This window comes from Idiotropiscis lumnitzeri, chromosome 8 (assembly GCF_059441095.1).
Source record: "Idiotropiscis lumnitzeri isolate Australia: NSW breed Sydney's pygmy pipehorse chromosome 8, RoL_Ilum_1.0, whole genome shotgun sequence".
NCBI lineage: Eukaryota > Metazoa > Chordata > Actinopteri > Syngnathiformes > Syngnathidae > Idiotropiscis > Idiotropiscis lumnitzeri.
In genome coordinates, this window is record NC_142398.1 from 6,027,359 (window position 1) to 6,048,324 (window position 20,966).

The 20,966-nt window shown below is 42.0% G+C and overlaps 1 protein-coding gene across 2 annotated transcripts in view; it reads right to left on the reverse strand.

The window, feature by feature from the left end:
• Positions 1–296: 296 nt before the first annotated feature.
• Positions 297–20,966, reverse strand: part of fhdc1 (FH2 domain containing 1) — a 35,035-nt gene continuing 14,365 nt past the window's right edge. Inside the window, exons 3-12 of one of the 2 annotated variants that reach the window (XM_088302063.1) lie at positions 18,715–18,776; positions 14,712–14,814; positions 14,552–14,637; positions 13,625–13,725; positions 9,643–9,713; positions 9,466–9,573; positions 8,538–8,608; positions 7,046–7,163; positions 6,804–6,968; positions 297–6,725 (exon numbers count right to left, since the gene is read on the reverse strand). In XM_088302063.1, the coding sequence (XP_088158189.1) occupies positions 4,806–6,725; positions 6,804–6,968; positions 7,046–7,163; positions 8,538–8,608; positions 9,466–9,573; positions 9,643–9,713; positions 13,625–13,725; positions 14,552–14,637; positions 14,712–14,814; positions 18,715–18,776 (2,805 nt within the window). In that variant the 3' untranslated portion in view covers positions 297–4,805. The remainder of the gene's footprint in view (positions 6,726–6,803; positions 6,969–7,045; positions 7,164–8,537; positions 8,609–9,465; positions 9,574–9,642; positions 9,714–13,624; positions 13,726–14,551; positions 14,638–14,711; positions 14,815–18,714; positions 18,777–20,966) is intronic. The other variant, XM_088302064.1, reaches the window with a different exon arrangement.

The following is a 20,966-nucleotide window of genomic DNA, read 5'->3' on the forward strand; positions in this document are numbered from 1 at the left end:
TAAAGTTTCGACAAACTCAATTTATTTTTGGACCCAAAATAGTCTTAATATTATGAGAGAAAAAAAAGTCCAAACATTAGCAGAATGTCATCACTATCACACCTGTGAGGCAAAATGCGTGGATGTGATGTCGATGTTGCGGCCAGGTGTCCCTAATATAGTAACCAGCGAACCGGCTGTCATGACAACGTGCCATTGTCTCTTTTGTGTGCCACCCACTTGATTTGCATGACAGCCAAAGATTCACACACACACACACACACACCCCCACGCGCACGCACACGCGCACACAAGACTTCACGTGCTGGGTATAAAGCTTTAATGGTCATAAAAATACTGTCTTTATATTATATAGAAAGAGCAGCTGTATGGATGTTTACATTTTGATATGCATGTATGGAGCTACACAAGGCTTTAAGGCAACAGGTTGTTTGGTTTGTGTGCGTGTGTGTGTGCGCGTGTGCGTGAGTGTGGTGGTTGCCACGGAGACGATGGCACAATGCACTCTACGAGGCCGACATTGACAATAAAATACACACAAGCTCGCCCAAATGATAACAGCAGAAAAGGCAACTAGACCAAAGAGCGTTAAGGTAACAGCGAAAACAATCAAGTGGGAATATTACATGGAAACCAAAAAAAAAAGAAAACTACAGAATTTGGGGAGAAAAGTTGATATATTAGAGTACAAAAAGGCAGAACTGCATGAGAATAAAGTTGTAAGCAGAAAAAAAGACAATTTTTACAGCAGTTGAAATATTATGAAGCTAAAGTTGTAAGATATCAAGAAAAAGGAGGCAATTTTCCAAGATGGTATGAAATCATAATTTAAAAAAAAGAAGAATATTGGGAGAATATTTTTTTAATGCGGGAAAACTTGTAATTTTGCAATGATAAAGTCAACGTCAAATTAAATGACATCATTTACAATAGTTGATCATTTAACGGTGCAATGCTTGGTTAATAAAAAAATTGCAATATTGTAAGAATAGAGATGTAGCATAATTTAAAAAAAAAAGAAATATTATTGACAATAGTGCCATAACATTACAACAAACCTGACTTTTATGGAAAAAGTTTAAATATGAGGTCAGAGTTGTAATATAACCAGAAGAAAAATGCACAATTTTATGACAATCATGTCATCAAGAATAAATTAGGACAAAAAATTGACAACTAATAATCGTTTTACGAGGAACATTTTTTGGTTCAAAGTGGTAATTGGATTTGGAAGACTACAAGATAATGTTCGCATTTCCAAAAATAAATTGGGATAATAGGCACAATTACCAACAAATTATTCAACATTTTCCAAAAGAAAAAAGGCAGATTTTCACATGCAGCAATTTGAATTGAAAAAAAATTGAATAATATGGTTGTCAATTTTTTTTTTGAATTTACAATGAATAACGAGAAACAATTTGGTCGAAAACCAGGTGATTTTATAAGATTAGTTGTCATTTCTGAACATAGACTATTTAGTCATAAAAAACACAAAACATTTATATTGCGATACCATCTGCTATAAATTCTTTGCATTAGAGAAAGAATGTTAAATCTTTGGTAAAGAGAATAAGGTGATTCATTTATCAGATTAATTGCAGTATTGACATTCACTTGTTAAAATTACAACTTTATTCTCATAATATGACATTTTTCTTTGAAAAAAAAAAAATTCCGCTGAAGCCCTAACATTTGTTTGTACAAAACCTCAACAATATAACACACCGTACAATATGGACACACACGCACACACATTTACTTGGAATAATATTCAACATCATCATCATTGGCCACTTCATTAGGTACGCCTTTCAAAAGTTTAGGTGTACCTAATGATTTGACCAGCTGAGTTAAAGCTACACACAGTAACAATTGTTACTAGTTAATAACCAGTTGCTACATTCACAGTCAAATTGTCACCAGCTCCGCAAATACAAAATAATTATAATGTAAAAAAAAAAAATCCTAGTATCTTGAATGCTCTGTTAGCATTAGCGTCACAGCGATGCATGCTTCCCCGTGACAGTACGGAGGCGTCATCGAAACACTACCAGCAGGCACAACCAGTACCACACGGTGCAAAACGGGTTACATCTTTGTCTACGTATCCTCCCCGGACTAGATTGTAACGTTAAAGCAGCTGTTCGCAAAGTGGCCACGTCATGCAGCGTATTAGCTTTGTTCTGCTAAAAAAAAAAAGTAGAGACCACAGGAAGTCAATGTAATTGTTTTGTCCGGTAAAAATTCACGAGAGGTGCATTGAATAATTAGTAACTAATCCATTCTCATATTTGTCAGGAACATTGGGCCAAAAATTTTTTTTTTGGAGTGCTGAAGATATTTGACTGCTTTCGGGGTAATTATGGGCAGCTGAGTCATCAAAAAGAGATTTGAATTGTCTCTAGTTTTTGACATTTGATATTTTTGACATATAATTGATTGACACTGAATGTGCTTTGACAGTTTCCAAAATAAACTTCGATCATTACCAAACGTAGTTTGTGTTTTGACATCATCTGTTTTTGTATTCGTTTACTGCTAACATTGGCTTCATACGGCTTCATCAAGTAGTAGCATGAAGAGAGTATCAGTCATAACTTGGATATCATTAACTTTTTTTGTAATCATGGAATATCTAAAAAAACTAGAGCCAATTCAGAATACAATACAACTTTATTTATATAGCGCAATTCACCACAGCTGGAGCTGTAACAATGCGCTTTCAAGAAAACAATGTTATTTTCCAATTCCGCGACAAATTGCGACATGAGGTCAAAAAAGTTTTCAAGAAAAAAAAAAACAAGAAAGTCTAAATTTACAAGGAATGCAGTTTTTACGAGAAGAAAAGGCTAAAATTCTGTCAAAATGTGTCATTTTGCAAGAATCGAGTCCAATTTTAATAGCTGAAGGTATCTAATGTTGTTATATCAATACAAGAAAAATTAGCAAGAATAAAATTATTTTTAATCTGTATTTACTGAATTTGATTAAAGTTGTAATTTATGATGATCAAGTCTGCAATTTTGCATTGTATGAAAGGATAAAAAATGCAGTTCCTGCTGCGTTCCAAAGTAAGAATAGGTTTGAACTTTTTACTACGGTGCAGTTTTGATTTCATTCAGATTTTTTTTTAAATTCAGTTCATTTTATATATCATTGCTGTCCTGTGAAAACACACACAGTGCTGTGTAAAAGTATTTGACCCCTTGCTGATTTCTGTGGTTTTCGAATATGTGCGACTCACAATGGTTTAATTTCATCAAACCGATTTTAATATCACACTGAGACAACCCAAAGATATATAAAATGCAGTTTCTAAATGATGATTTTATTTACCAAGAAGGGAAAAGAATCCAAACCTATGTGAAAAAGTAATTGCCCCCTAAACATAATAGCGAGTTCTGCCACCTTTGGCAGCAATAACTGAAATCAAACGTTTGCCATGATTGGACCACTCGTCTTTGCAGAACAGTTTCAACACCGCCATATTGAAGGGTTTTCTAGCATGAACTGCCCGTTGAATATCACAGCACCAAATCTCAATTGGATTTAAATCCAAACTTTTAAAACGTAATCTTGGTTCTTCTTGAGAGCTTCAGGGGCGGACTTGTTGGCTGTTTCGTATCTTTGTCCTGCTACATGATCCAAGAGTGCTTAAGTTTGTGCGCACAAACTGATGGCCGTATGTTTTCCTTCAGGATCTTCTGGTAAATAGCAGAATTATTATTTCCAATAATCGCACCAAGTTGTCTTGGTCCTGAGGAAGCAAATCAGGCCCAGAACATGACAATGCTACCACCATGCTTTTACTGTTGGCATCATGTTCTTTTTATCAGTTGCTGTGCCATTTATATGCCATATAATGGACTGCACACCCTCCAAAAAATTAAATTTTTGACTCATCAGTCCACAGGATAGTTCTCCAAAAGTCTCAAGGATCGTCAGGATGCTTTTTGGCAAATGTGAGACGAAGCTTTGTGTCCTTTTGTGACAGCAGTGTTTTTTGCCAGGAGTCCCTCCCATGGATGCCATTTTTGTCCAGTCTTTCTTTTAGTGGAGTCGTGAACAATGACCTCAACTGAGGCCAGCTAGACCTGCAGTTCTTTAAATGGTTTTCTCGGTTGTTTTGCGACCTCCTGTATGAGTCGTATTCTTGTGTTGTATCAATGTTAAAATTGGTTTGATGAAATGAAACCTTTGTGAGTGATAAATATGCAAAAAACATAGAAATCATGAAGGGGGCAAATACTTTAACACAGCACTGCACGACCATTTTTTGTTTTTTACCGTTAATGGGATGTCTGTAACGCAGACAAAAACAAAGGTCACCAAGTATTGTGTAACAAAGACACATAAACTACAATTTTCAAATGAGAGACCTTCCTTCCTTTGTACGGACACACAGCAATACCAAAATAAATAGTAAATAATAATTTAAAATGAACCCCAGAATCTCATGTACGATAGTGATTGTCAAAGAAAAAAAAAATAAAGGACATGTTTGCAATACTTATACATTTAGTTTTTGTTTTTTAACTGTAAGATGTAGCTTCAGTTAGGTTTTGTTTTGTTAAAAGCATTTTTGTTTATATTTTATGACATGAAAGAAAATGTTTTTTTCAATTTAGTTTTTTGTTACTCCGTTAGTTTTAATGAACTTGCCGAGTTCCTGTGGTGAAAATGTTCCAATTTGACAGGGAAGAGAAGGAAAAGGGGATCAGATGCAACAAGGACAGACTTGCTGCCTGTCGATTTAGTAAGTGTCCGATTCCAGAGAAAGAACATCATAGCTTCATTGCGCTTTACTTCCAGCTGGGTTTGGCGCTCCTGCTGGGCGTTCCCATGTCCCGGGCCTGGGCCGGTGGCGTCTGACTGCGGTAGGTGCCACGACTGCTCGCCTTGACGCTGTGCACCCGCCGCACGGTCGTCCGCTCTTCACCACCCGGAACTGTGGAAGCTAATTTAGTCTGCTTGACGGACGCATGCCGACTCAGGCCAGCGGGGACGTGAGACGGCGCGGGCAGGCCAGACAGGGCAAGTGGTTCCTTCTTGGTCCGGGAAGACGACGACACTGTATTTCGAGCAAAGCTCGGGACGTCAGCGGAGCACTTGGAGACCAGCGCCTGCGAGCTTCCGCTTTCTGACAAAGAGCTGCCCGGGACTTGCGTCTGCACCAGGGCCCTCATGGTGGATCGGCACATTTTTTCCTCAGGCGCCGGCTTGGGGAGGTTCCTCAAGGGTTTGGCGCTCGGTTTATTGACAGAGGAAGTCTTCTTCAAGTTACTGGAATCACAAGTGCATCTTGAGGCGCTAGTAGGGAGGATGCCAGCTCCTCTCTGGGCTTTGAAGTCATCAGGAGGCAGACTCGAGTGCCGCTGGGGTCTAGGGTTCGTTTCACGGTGTCCTCTTGGTGGGGTGCTTTGGTCACGGAGGAGTCGATCATGGGATGTCTCTGTTTTCTTTTTGCTCCCTGTCCTGCTAAGACGGCTTATGGGCACCACTTTCCGCATGCTTTGGCTCTCGCTGCTGGTTAGTGTCCGTACACCACCGCCACTGCCGCCTGGGTCGACTCCACTGCTACCACTGCTGGCGGCCCCGTTGGGACCATCACTGCCCACGTTGCCGCCTTTGGTCTTGCCTTTGGTGCGTACTGGTTTCGCGCTACTTCGAGGAGTCTCTTTCGCCATGGTGGTGTCGAAGCTTTCCGTTCCCCACTCAGACGGCGTTGCAGAGGCGACATCCATCATCCTCTGTACTAGGGGCTCCCCCAGGGGAACACATTTCAAATCGGCAGACGGAGAACTGAGCTCTCCAGGGTTCTCCATGTCTTTGTCAATTGTTCCAGTGAGAAGTCCCTCTTTCGAAAGGGACGAGGTGTCTACTTCGGAGATGTCCAGCGTGACTGAGCAGTCCGCTTCAGTGGAGTCTGGGATGTAAAACGGAGGCTTCCTATTGGACAACGGTGTGTCTAAGGGCAGGGGTGTGTCACAGGTTGTTGAGGAAACTGAGTTAGTCTCGTCCTCTTGCGTCAAAGAATCTATTGCTACTCCTCGAACCATATCCAGCGTCCCAGAAGGAGTGCCAGAAGGAGGTTGCTTGTCATGTTCCAAATCAGTCACCTGGATGTCGCCCTGATTGACAAAGTTTGGACTTTGGAGGTGAAACGCTTGCGGACCTGGAACCAAAGTGTGCTTCTCTACATTTACATTTATGTGGCCGCCAAACAATTGAGGCGGACACAGGTAGCCGCAGCTGTTGTTGTTGTATCGGTCCTCATAGGCGTTCAGCCCCGCTGAGGAAAACTTGGCAAGAGGGCTGATGGGTTCGGTTTCAGGGCAAGGAGATGTCATGTCTCGGCTGTCCATCCATGGGGCGGTTTTGCGCTGGAGGGCGCGGCCTGACCGTGGCAGGCTGTTGAACTTGTCTCCAAACAGCTCCAGGTAGCTGTGGAGTTCCCGGTCCGCGATGGACGTCAGGGTGTGGCGGTGGCGGCGGGCACTGGATGAGCGACCTGGCGGACTGTGAGGACTCTTGGACCGTCCCTGGAAGAAATCGATGAGGCCTTCCTTGGTGAGTGTCTCCACGTCGTTTTCACTGCTGCTGCGAGCGAATGCACTACAGCCGACGCTGCCGTCTTCGACCGACCAGGCCAATCGTTTTTCCTCCAGCTCCCTCAGGCGACGCAGCCTCGCCACCTCCTTCAGCTCACGCTCGGTGTTGTCCTGTGGAAAAATAAAATAAATGGAAAATTATGTTTTTGAATGTATAACGTATGTCAAAGTTAAAATATGAGGCCGGACCTTGACAGCTTTTTTGGACTTGACGCAGAAGTCATGGAAGATGCGGAATCCTTCGTCCAGCTTGAATGTGTCCTTGTCCTCACAGAAGAAGTCCACCAGCGCGTTGCCTTCTTTGCGAAGCTCCAGGCGACGACGCTTGAGGTCCGCGAGGGTCTTCGCAGAACTCTGAAAACATTTGGAACATCAACCAGGTGGCACATATCCAATGACTGATCGATTGATTGATTGATTGACTGACAAACCTGCAGAAAAGGCTCCAGCTGTGGCAGTAACTCTGAGTCTCCCTGCACCTTCTCGTCAAGTGTTCGGATCCGTACGTATAAGGATGAGAACTCTAGCTCCATGTTCTCAACGGAGATCCTATGTTTGGGGGGGAAAGAATTTTTAGTGCTAAACACACAATATAACCAGAAGGTCGACATTATTCTATTTTATATTATTTTTGCTTAATATTTGTTTTGCAGACATAATAGACTTTTAATCGAGTTAACATGTTTAGCATGTTTTTTTCATTTTAAATTACATAAATTTGAAGTTTGAATGTTTTCTCTTAATAAGTTTTACATTTTAAATTTATATGTGAGATACCCAAAAAGAATTCAAATATAATATTACATGTAAAGCTAAAAGATGGAACTTTTTTAGTAAAATGCTCAAAATATGCATCGATATGTAAAAATAAAAGAATCGATTTGCAACGCCCTGTTATCTCTCTTATTCATGTCTGCGCTGGGAAAAAAACGACATGCTTTGCATTACTTAATACGTTGTAAACTTCACTTTCTTAGCAACACAGCAGTTGCAATTAACTTTGTTTTGTTTTAATTGAGCGATAATTTGTTTATGTCAAACCATTTCCCACTTCTCTTTCAAAGCAACACAGCAGTGATAAACGAGCATTTATAAAGTATACGCAGACTGATGCTCGATTTAATTTATGAGAAGGACTGTCTTGTCTGAAGGCTAGCTGGAGTTAGCACACACAGGCTACCGTGTGCGTTTGACAAAACGTCGCACGCAATGTCATGTTGTGGTACGCTAACATATTGTAGCGTCTACAGTGGATTGTGGCGGCGGTAGTCAGCGAACTCGCGTGCAATGAGACCAAAACACAGTTTTTATATATACGTGATTGACATCGAAACAGCAAGAGCACAAGCGCTAACTTGCGACCGAGCACGGCGTGTTGCGTTTATGAAGTCGGAAATTCACCACCCAAAGTACAACATGACGCATTTGCCACAAGACATTGATGCCAACATCCAACAATAAAACATAACATACCTAGATCGTTAAAATATACAAATTTACAGTGTTAAAAAATATTGAGGAAGGAAACGGGTTATGCGTGTATATTTGGTAACAATTATGTTTTGCTGAGTAACGTTATTACAGAGTTTTATAATTTTTATGCATCACGCTCGAGATTGCTTTCTCTCATTTTGAGGCAGATACCACATTTTGAATGTGCAGATGATAAAGTCAAGATAGCCGTTAGGCCACCACGTTTAGAGCCACCAAATTGTTGTGTTGAATCAACCTACCATGCATGTCTTTGGAATGTATATGTTGCCTTATTGAGAACGGGCACATTTATTTTTTTTACCAACATTCGAGTCCGACCCGGATCATGGTGCTATCTCTACGGATCACGGATCGAAGATGATCTGTTGCACCTATATTAAATCGGTTCAGATTTTCACTAAATATAATGTTCTTCCTTTCATACGTTACCTGGCTGCACTCTGAATGTGGACCAGTTTTTCCGGAAACTTTAACAGCGCCTCGTCTTTTTTCTTGGCCTCCTATGAGACGCACAATTGTTAGTCTGCAGATAGGGAAAGATGAGCAGTGCCCCATCCTGATATTGCAGAATTTGATTTCAATGATTGTATCAAAAACACAATACGTAGTACGTTTCTAAAACATTTACTGAAAAAAGGCTCAAATACGTAATGTAAAAATAAAACAAAGTAATTAAAACATTAAAATTATTATCAGAAAATATGAAGTCTCTTCATGTAAAAGGAAACATATCAGTAAAACAGTAGAAACCGAAATCTTACTAATTAAAAAAGTGAACATTTCTGAGTAAAAGGGTTAAAAAAATATAACATATTGCCATGGAAATTATTATTAAAACCAACATGAAACATATTAAAGTAAAAATGTAAAACATAAAAATGTAAAAAAAAAAATTTTAAAAAAGAAAAAAAAGGTATCATAATTCCCCCCCCAAAAATATGTAAGACCATAAAACCTATTGCATGATAAATAAATATCATTAAGTGAATGAGCAAATAATATTATGCAATTTTTTGAACAGTAATTTCACGCAAAATTGTGATAAAATACGTGGAGCAATTGCAACTTTGCAATATTAAGTAAAAAATATTAAGATTTTATTGAACATGTAAAAATTTGACAAACAGTAAAAACAAGTATGTAATACAGTAAAAATGATTAACAAAAATGTAAACATAACTAAGAAAAAAAAAACTTTAAGTCACAAACCTAAGTCATTCATTAAAAATATGTACTTCTTAATTACATAAAAAAAAAAATGAAAGTAGAATCCAAAACAAATGTACATGTTATATGAAGATATTCATAAATGACCATATTTTCAATTGTGTGAATGCGTTAAAGTATTTTTGGCTACCATTGCAACAAAGTGCAGCAGATTCATCCCCGGCTTGTTGGCTTTGGTGTCGGCCAGTGAGAGCAGCGACGACAACTTGAAGCCCACTGCGTTGCCCGCGTAGCCTCCCTGAACAAACGTAAACATTTAATCAATTTTACGACTTATGACACCTTGCATGGCGTTGCATTCACGTACCGCGTTCATGATGTTTCCCGCCTGCAGCACCAGATGCAAAATGGCGTGAAGTTCCTCGCAACCCATTAACTCTGTGAAATCCAATCAAGACATCACTCCTCATATATTGGAGACATGCTAAATGTATGCAAAAAATGTAATCGGTGTGGTAGAAATAAGCTTATGAGTGCTGTCTGAGCACTGGTTGTTAAGTGCCAGGCGAGAGGTTTGATTGCCAGCCAAAGCATGGCACCAGCTTAGTCAGAAATTGTTCGCAATTGTTATCGGGATATATTGTTATGTATCGTCCATTGTATTGCATGCTTAGCGCGCAGAATTTGGTCTACGAGATAAGTGACATCAGAACCAAAGTAGAGATTTGACTAGCTAAAACAGCACATTTGAGTAAGCCTGGTTTGCTGACAAATTGATAAGTAGGAACTGCAAATGTGTCAGCTGGCAACAAGCGCCGTAAAATGCAGTCAGCGCAATTAAGCTTTTTTTGTTGTTTTTTTTGAGCGTCCTAAATTTAGCGATTGCTTGATTTCACCTGATTTTGTCGGTCCGTCCCGCGTCCTTCATCTGTGACCTGGGCACCGTTCCCTCCTTACACTTTTTTCCTTTTAAAGCGCTTGCGTCTGTGCAAATAACCCTCTTAGCCCGCCCCAAGCAAAAAAAAAATAATAATAATAATTATAATAATAATAATAATTAAATAAAAAAATAAATAGCATGCTGAGAGCGCATTAGACTGTAACGTTTCTCACACTCTTGTTGTCACACAAGGTGAGCTACAGCTGAGCTTAGTAAATAAATACAAGAGCGAGAGAAAGGATTTGACGGGGGGGGAATTAATTGAGTGTTTGAGATGACTGGAAACCTGGTTTTGACGACATTGCTGTATTTATTGAACTATATTCCTTTGCTCAAATTAAACGAAACTTGAATTGCTTATTTTAGCTCTCAATTGCTTCTTCATTCAGTCGTGTGTTTCCTTCCTCGTTCGAGCGCGCGTACACGATGCAAGAGGCCCGGGTTCGATTCCCGGCCAATGCAGCGCACAATTACACATATAGTGGCAGCTGACTCACCAATTCTTTGTGTTGAAATGTGATGTTATTGATCATAATGAGGGATTACTACGATATATCACAAGCTAAGCAGCAACATTGTCTCAAAATGTCCACATTTATTCTTAAAAAACTGTGAGAAGTGTTGCTCCAGGCAATGATGAAAAGGTATTTCAATGACACGATCAAGCGGACGTATCAAGTCTCTTGGAACAAAAAATGCAGTTCATTTTGACATAGGTGGCAGCAGCTTAGTCTCAAATTTGTACTCCTGGCGTATTATTATAGATTGTGATCACAAAGTATAGAGGAGTTATCAACTGTTATCGCTGAATGTTTTCAAATCAAAAGTATTGCTATGGAAAATGTTTTGCCCCTCCACGCCAAAATATGACTCACAAATAGCTACAGCATCCATAAAATCCCTTGCGTTCATTGACGTCTTTAGTCTACTGCGAAAAGGAATATACAGCATTTATTATTTTGCGGTAGAATTCTCGCACGCCACCGGACAGGCCAATGTTCGAGTCCCGGCCGATGCATTTGATTTTCCTAGAAGCAGCAGCTCTGCCTCAAATTATTCAAATCTCTAATCCCATTGTAAGAAAATATTTTTTATCATGATGTATTGTTCTGGATTGTGATCACAATGTATGAGTGTCACCAAAAGTCTCAAAATATTCAAATTTGAAATTTATCTCCATGCAACATTATCAGCCGTTATCATTAACCAAGTGTTGTTACCGCAAAGTATCGTTAGCGCAGTGTGTTGTTATGGATCGTTTGGGCATTGGACAGTTCTCGAACGTTATCGCAGAGTCTTGTTATCATAAACAAAATCCATCATTAGTGGAATGCATAAGAGAACGATACAATAACAAGATTTAGCAGATGTTTTGCCTTGGTAGAGGTCTACATTACAACCCATGGGATTGCTAATAATGAAGCCTTGGTTGTTCAGCCTTTTCCTTTTTAACTGTATTTACACCTTTGCTGCTGGATATTAAAATTGCGTGGACTTTGACAAGCACTTTTAACATCCCGGAGGAGATCGAGTGACCGGTGGGATTGCCGTGGATTGCAGGTCTGCTCTGGCAGACTCGTCAAGCGGCGGAGGTCATGTGTACACAAAAGGGGGGCTGGACTACGGAGCTGAGCTTTGCGAGTGATTTGGAACAAGAAATGTTCGGGACTTTTATGTTTTATGAATCACTTAAGCGTGGCTACCTGTTCAGATTCTCCACGTTTGAATGCAACTGTACTTGACGCTAACCGCAGCAGACAGTGAACTTTTCATCGCCAGTTTACGATGTCCAACAATGCGCAGACGACAGCTAACGACAAATCTTGCTGCATGCTTACGACCCTGGTGAGGTTAAATGCTTTGGAAATTTGATGGATGAATGGCAAAGACGGTGTCGTAACTGTCTTAACAGTCATTAATACTTGTGGGAATAACGGTCAAAGTTCGCAGGAAGTGAAGCTATGGTGAGTGATAATATCATATTTTCACTTGAAAATGGCTGTCAAAATTGAAACAGGTTCCAGCATTTAATTAAAAATGCACGTGTACGCAGGTATGTGCATTGTTGAAAGGTCACTGCTGAGTAAATCATTCCGCGAGTTTTTCTTTGCAACATTAATATTAAAGATACAGTAAAACGTTCCAATGTGCAGTCATGCTGTAATGTTCCTGACAGAATTTTTAAAATGGGAAAATTAAATTAAAACGGATATGAATTTCTGTAATTGGCAGCTCGCTCAATGTGATTTAGTCAGAAATCTGTGTAAACTTTGGAGCTGGCAGAATCAAGTAAAAAAGTTGTCTCTGCTTTGATTCATTTTTTTATTTATTTTTCTCAAGTGCAGTACATTCTCATGTTTGAGGTTGAACCCAAATGTTTGAAATAAATGTCATATTTTCTCATACCAACCGTTACTTACTATTTTTATTTATTTTGTTATTGCAATATGTATGTAGACATTCCAATGATACACTACAAGCCATACCATCCCTTAAAAATGTCTTGCCTTGGTGGTGGTCCACAACCTATGAGGTGACCAACAGTCTTCATTGGTTGTTCAGTGATCGAATTCTCGCTTCCAATGCAAGAGGCTGGGTTCAATTCCCACTCAGTGCATTTTACGTTTCCAGATATGGCAGCTGCTTCATCTCAAAATGTTCAAATCTGTTGTCGCCGTGGATCAAGATCAATCGTTTTGATGCGTTGTTAAGGGTTGGGATTGCAATGTAAGTTTAATGTAATATATCAGAGGGGGCAGCAACTGAATCTCAAAACTCTCACATTGATTTACTCCATGTAACAATACCAGCTGTTATCGCCAAATGCTGTTGCCGTAACGTTGTTGCGGTGTGTTGTTATGGCTCGCTAAGGCATTGGACAGTTCTTTCATGTTTTTGTTATAATGTTGGTTTCATGAACAAAATCTATCATCGTTGGAATACGCACACTCTTATCATCATACATTCCAAGAACAATAGAGCAAAACTTAGTGGCTTTTGCCTTGGCGGAGGTCGGTCTACATTACTACCCACCGGCACGACGTGTGAAGTATTGGTTGTTCAGTGGTAGCATTCTCACTGGCCATGCCAGAGGCCACGGGGTTCAATTCCCGGTAATACAGTTCACATTTTAGTCTCAAATTTATCACCCTGTAACATCATCAACTGTTATCTCAAAGTGGTGCCGTGTATTGTTATAACGTTGTACAGTTCGTTAACGTTCGCACAGAGTGTTGTTATTTCTAAGTATATATAACAATGTATCGTCCTGTAGCATCTACTGTATCATTATTACATGCAAAATGCAAAATTGGTCCACTTGGCATAACCGAGCAGCGTGATCAGATATCAGGAGTGAGATCACTTGAAAGATGACACCAGAGGCACAGGTTGTGTGCGTCACGGTTACCTCGAATGGCGACTCGCACAACGTCAATGTCGTGACTCATCAGCGCGCAGGAAGGCACAAACTCCTCACCGAGGACCATTGCCTCGATGCGCACCTCCAGCCTGACATAAAACAGAAGATGATGTCATGTCATTTGGTATGTATAGTTATTTCAATATCACAATTATGGGTGGTGATTGTACAGTAACTCCATCCATTATCTGTACCGCTTCTCCTCACTCGGGTCGCGGGGGGTGCTGGAGCCTATCCCAGCTATCTTCGGGCAGTAGGCGGGGGACACCCTGAACTGGTTGCCAGCCAATTGCGGGGCACACAGAGACGAACAACCATCCGCGCTCACACTCATACCTAGGGGCAATTTAGAGTGACCAATCAAGCTACCATGCATGTTTTTTGGAATGTGGGAGGAAATCGGAATACTCGGAGATAACCCACATAGGCAGGGGGAGAACATGCAAACTCCACACAGGATGGCCGGAGCCGGGATCGAACCCTGCACCTCTGTACTGTGCTAACCAGTCGGCCACTGTGGCGCCCTGTAGAGTAACTCATGATACACTATTGTTATACATTGCAACAACAATATCACAAGGTGATATTCAGCCAATGTATAAATAATTCGAGGAGGAGTGCAAAATGATTGCAATATTTATGGTATTAAAATATTGCAGTTATGATTTTAAGCAAACACTGTAATAACGATCAATATCAATATATTGTAACATTGATATGTAATGGTAAAGTGATTTTGATCAATTGTGATAAGGACGTATTGTGGTACACACACATATAAAATCTGAAAATGCACTGGATAAATCCCACTGATGGGACACAATTAGAAGCTTGATCTGATCACAGCTGACTCTTGAACAAATTGCAATAATCCACCCTGACAAAGAAAAAAAATAAATCAAAGAAAGGACTTACCGAGGCACTTGAATGAGCAAGAACATAAAAGAGTCCACCAGCGTAAGCTTGTCCGGGTTGCCTTGGAACGCCTGCAGCTTCTTCATCTGCGGAAGGGAAAGGGGAATTTTTTTTTGTATGTTGTCATCAGCGTGACGCAATAACATGCTCCAGCATGGACCTCATCTGTGTCGGGCAGCAGCTTAAGCAGGTCTTTGAGGGGCTGGGCTCCGTACGTCCCGCCGTGTCCTTGTCGTATATCCTCCACAATGCAACGATTAGACCTAAAAAGGAGGAGTGTGAGCCACAGGTGTACCATTTTGAATAAGTTGGCAAAAGGCGCTTTGTTTACAGAGGCCAAATTGTAAAGAACGTATAACAAAACACAGGAAGCCCTGGAGACATCATTGACGGAATGACTTTGGTTCATAAAGATGCATATTCGTATGATGAAAAAGTCCTATTTTTTTGCGGAAAAAAATTTGCTGTAAGTTTAGGAGAAAAGTTAGAATTTTATCATAAATAATATTAAAATAAAGCCAGAAATATGTAAAACGCGTAAGAAAGTAGTTTGTTATTATACTATGGACAAAATATGACCAACATAAAAACCTGATTCCAATGGAATGCTGTCGTAGTCATGAAATGTGTTTTGTTTGTTTTGCTTACAGCTAGGGTTCCATTGATACTTGTGCTTTTTCTCTCTGCCCCTCTTCTGTCTCTGTCTGGCCTCGATCAGTTTTCAATAAATATCCATCAGAATACAAATAACAATACAAATAGGGTTGGGCGAGTACCAATACGAGGTGTCGAGCTGCCAATACCAGCCGCCGATACGTAAGGCAAAAAAAAATAACTAAATAAAAGATAGAAACATCAAATAAATCTTCCTTGGCAGTAGTTTGCGCTGCCGTGCAAAACGTTGACACATTGGACTATTATGTGTGTCAGAAAGAGAGGTCTTTGTTCACATATTTTGCCATTGTGTTAAATGAAATTTTATATATCATTCACAAAAAGTATCAGTCATCAATATCAGTGAGAATGAATACTGGTACTGGTAACAGTCTGAAAAAAAGTGGCAACAGACATCCCTATAAATAGCCCCAGAGGCAATATATGAAACACTCCAGATGTGCAGAATAACTGCTCCAGCATGAAAAGCTATACAGATCATCTCATCTTGATGACCAAGCATCCAACAGGCCACTCCATCCGCCCTCACAAAAAATTGTCATCGTAATACAACAATGAGAGAATTTTTCAATTGAAAAAACTTCATCAGAAAAAGAAAAACACCCATCTTGATAGGTCTGACAATTTTTCTAAAAAAAAAAAAAAAAATTTTATTCCCCATCCAAGGTCTCAAGGGCAGCAGCTTCAGCACCGTTCTCTACATTGGCGACCATCGCTGATCTCTTGGGAGAGTCGGAGCAACTGCAGCAAGCAAGGAGTCCCGCAGCGGTCAGTGTTGTTCTGTTCCTCCTGTTCCTTTTCTACATAAACGACCTCACCACCGGCCTCGACACCCACCAAATCAGCCTCTATGCCGACGATGTGGCAGTGTGGAGCCAGTCCTCGAGCCTACGACTAGCTGAACAACGCCTCCAATCAACCTTAAACCACATAGCAGAATGGAGTCAAAAGTGGAAAATGAAGCTTTCGGCCCAAAAATCGGAATACTCCTTCTATTCTACCAACACCCACGAGGCGAGCTGGATCCCCAACCTAAAGTTGAACGACCAACAGCTAAAGTACAACCCACACCCGAAGTTCCTAGGCGTCATCTATGACCGTCAGCTGACGTTCGCCCACCATGCGGCGACCATCGGCGGGAAGCTGTGCAGGCAGGCAGGGGCTCTGAAATGCCTGGCGACTACAGAGTAGGGGTATGATAAACGCACCCTCAGAGCCACCTACATAGCAACCGGCAGGGCATCTGTCGAATACGCTGTATCGGCCTGGCTTCCATAGGTTTCGTCGTCAACGATGGAGAAGCTGGAAGCCAGCCAACGTCAAAACCACCCCGGTGGAGATGATCCTAGCGGAAGCGGACCTACCGAAGCTTGCTCAGCTTGGTGTGATAGCGCTAGAAAAGTCAAAACGCCTCGACCCAGAAAACCCACGCTATACCAAGTAGCAACTCAAAAAGTCATCCAACGCACGAAAAAGCCCAGCTGGCGAAAAAAGGCAGGAGAGTCCATCTTCCAAAACACCTGCCCCCCCCAACAGCCAGAACCTCTCCCACCGTGGTTGGAGACAGGTGGACACATCTTCGAGACCTCCGGCAGCAAGTCTGGAGATGTGGAAGCCGACAAGAAGTGGGCCCTGCAACGACTGGAGGAAGGCTGGAACACCTTCGACCTGGTCCTCCATACTGATGGATCAGCAACGGGCGGTACCGCAACAGGCGGTGGTGGAATCGTCGTCACCACTGGCCACCCCAGAGACCCCCAAGTCCTCCGCTCTTTCGCCATTCCCACCAGCAGATGGTGTTCCTCCTTCCAAGCAGAGATCAAAGCAATGGTTAAGGCGCTCCAATAAATACAGGCCGAAGGACATGTGCAAAAAGCCCGAATCGTCAGCGACAGCCTCTCCGTTTTGACTCGCATCCAGTCAGCGCACCCATCCCGACCGTGCAAAGACAACGATGAACAGATGATACTTCAAGCCTTATCGGTGCTTTCGGAGCGAGGATGCCAAGTGACCTTCACCTGGTGCCCAAGCCAGTGTGGTATAGTCGGCCATGAGACACCCAGGCGAGTCAGGGGACGGACGCTGACCAAACTACAGTCGACCACCGTTATGACTCCGCTAAAGCAACCATTCGGAAAGCGACAAGGGGCGGCCCGGCGTCCCATGAACGCACTCAGCGGATCTACGGTGATAGAAGAGAGAAAGTCAATCGTCTCGCAGAACAACACCTCGAGAGGAGGGACCAGGTGACACTTAGCCGCCTCCGATCTGGCCACCACCCCAGCCTCAAATATTGGCTAGCCAAGATCGACCGAGCTACAGACACAATCTGCAGAAAATGCGGCTTGGGCGACGAAACTGCCGAGCACATCATCTATGATTGCCCGCGCATCCACAGGCCGTCTGCTGAACCCACTCCTCCTGACACTATGAGGAAGGACCCTGCTTTAACGCTTCTCATATGGGAGTGATGGACTTCTATGACTGATCTGCCAGATGTCTCACAACCCCAACCCCTACAGCACTAACCCGAATTATCTCGTTGCTCAACAACAACAACAACAACAACAGCAGCTTCAGCAGGGAAGACCAGACTTCCCTCTCCCCAGCCACGTCTTCCAACTCTCCCAGAGTGATGCCCAGTCGTTCTCGGGCCAGCTGGAAAACATAGTCTTTCCGGCGTGTCCCGGGGTCGTCCTCGGGGCCTTCTGCCGGCGGGACATGCCCGGAACACCTCACCAGGGAGGAGTCCAGGTTGCATCCTGACAAGTTGCCCAAGTGACCTCATTTGGCTCAACGTGGAGGAGCTCAACTCTTAGTCCCTCTTGGATGAGCGAGCTTCTCACCCTATCTCTCATGGAGAGCCCCGACACCCTACGGAGGAAACTCATTTGGGCCGCTTTTATTCTGGATCTTATTCTTTTGGTCACGACCCACAGTTTCTGAACATAGGTGAAGGTACGAACGTAGATCGACTGGTAAATTGACAGTTTCGCCTTCCGTCTCAATGGACCAATACAGAGTCCGCATCACTGCACCAATCCGTCTGTCGATCTACTGCTCCATCCTCAGCTCGCTCTGGAACAAGACCCCAAGACACTTGAACTCCTCCACTTGGGGCAACTACTATCACAAGAACTGACTTTCTTTTAAATTGATCATGAGTGACATCAAAAGTGGTATTTATTCCACAGGGAAAAGTCCTAATATTCCAAGTTCCAAGTTGCTTCGCCAATGATGCGTACGTCCAGGCCGGATTAACATTCCAGTCGACCGAGCAGCAGTCACTTCGCAACGTGGGCGACACATTTGTGTTTACGTAATCTGATTCTAATCTAATCAAGGACAAACAATAGAAATGTGACAGAGCTAATTAACAAACACGTATTCGGACACTAATCCTATGAAAGTATTAGTGCTTGAAAACTGTTTTCAGTTTGTTTCAGACCAAAAAAACCCCCAAAAAAACAACAGGACTCAGGACTTACTTTTTGAACTGCTTGAGGAAAATGCCCACGTTCATTCCCCGTTTGGAGTCCAGTATGCTGATCTGCAACCAGACACAAGGAGGCGACATGTCAAAGATCAAACAGAAAGTCGAAATACGCTGCGGTGTGCATGCCAGGCCAGTAGATGACGATGTCACTTCCTTCTCCAATTGAGACATTTTTTTTTTAATTCCTCACATTGACTTCAGTTTCTCAAATAAACATCTGTTCCAAGGGAGATGTATTTTCTCAAATGCGCACCTTCCTCAAATAAACACCTATCTTGCAACAACCTCTCCTCAAATTGACTCCTCTCCTAAAACAGACAACTCGCCGAAAACTCCTCAAATAAACAGCTCTCCTAAGACAGCTAAATTCGTTGTTAAATTTTTGCTAAATTCTACACCTTAAATAAACTCCTCATCTCAAATAAACGGCTCTTCTCAAAGCAATACTCATCAAATTTTCATCCTCAAATAAAACGGCCATCTCTTCAAATAGCTGGCACTCCTGAAACAATCCCCTCACCTTAAATAAATTTCTCCAAAAAACGGCTCCTCAAATCCTGCCCTAAAATGGATACGGCTCTCTGAATAGACTCCTCTTTTAAGAAAGATATTTTTACTCAAATAAATACCACTTTTAAAACAATGTTTCTTCTGAAACTCATGCCTCTACTAAAACAGACCACTCATCTGAAGTAAACTTCCCATCTATAAAGAAACTCCTCTTCTCAAATAAACTGCTCTTCTCTCTTATTCTTATTCTTCTTGGACGCCTCGCTTCAAATAGACAGCTCCTCAAAGAGAGATGGCTCTTTTCAAATCAATGCCGCTCCTCAGTCAAACAACTCTCCTAATATAGACGCCTCCTCCGTTAAACACTTCTAGTTGCAGCTCCTCATATAGTGAACTCCCCGCCATCAGGAAAAAAAACAGGTAGTAACTTTAATTACTTGAGCATATGCTATACTGTATATAATATTCACACACAGACATAGGGGAGCACAGTGGATGACTGGTTAGCACGATGGCCTCACAGTGCAGAGGTGCAGGGTTTGATTCCGGCTCCGAGCTTCCTGTGTGGAGCTTGCATGTTCTCCCCATGCCTGTGTGGGTTTACTGCGGGTTCCTCCCACATTCCAAAAACATGCATGGTGGGTTGATTGAACATTTCAAATTGTCCCTTAGTGTGAGCGAGGATGGTTGAATGAATGCGGAAGCGGCTCATAAAATGGATGGCTGGACATGCTGGACCCATTTGAACTACCTTGTAGTGATAGACTTATTGGGGCCGATTATCGGCATCGGCTCGCTCTCTCTCTCTCTCTCTCTCTCTCTTCCTCTCTCTCTCCTGTGTTTGTGGCTCTACCTGCAGAAGCAGATTGACCCACCCTCAGCACCATCTTATTGGTTCCTTGTCCAGTGGGTAGCTGCCAATCAGCAGTAAGCTGCCTCTTTGCTTTTTTTCACCTCGAGTCACATGCACTACGGGAGGCAACAGACAATGCCGAATTTTTAATAAATGTCTACTACAACTCACAACAAATAGAAAACTAGTTGCTGTAGTAAACTTTAAAAGGATGCTTGTTTTCATTGAACTATAATACAAAACAATGCAATACAATTATTTATATCGCATATTTCACAACAGCTGGAGCTGTAACAAAGCACTTCCCATATGGTGTACTATAAATTAGCGGGAGATTAGAACACAAATTAAAACACAAACCAGAAGAACAACAGAACTGCAAAAGCTAAAGAATGAAAATGTGTTTTCAAACGGGTATTAAAAATGGACAGAGAGGGGGCTTGCCTAACATTTAATAGAAACTCATTCCATAGAGAAGGACCGGCAACAGAAAAGACACGAAACTGCGCTTAGTCCACGGCACCTCCAGCAGCATTTGGCCCGCAGACTTGAGGCAGCGGGCAGGTGCGTAGGGGTGGAGGAGCTCAGAGAAGTATGATGGGGCGAGGCCATGAAAAGACTTGAAGACGAACATAAGTATGTTAAAGCGAACTCTAAAGTGCATTGTGAGCCAATGAAGAGAGGCCAAGATTGGGGTGATGTGATCCGTCTACTGAGATCCAGTTAAAAGACAAGCAGCAGCATTTTGCACCAGTTGAAGATGCTTGAGGGAGGACTGGCTGACTCCAAAGTCAAGTGCATTACAATAATGTAGCAGAAACAAAGGCATGGATTACTGTGCTGCTGAGAAAGAAAGGGCTTCACCTTAGCCAGCTGCGTAA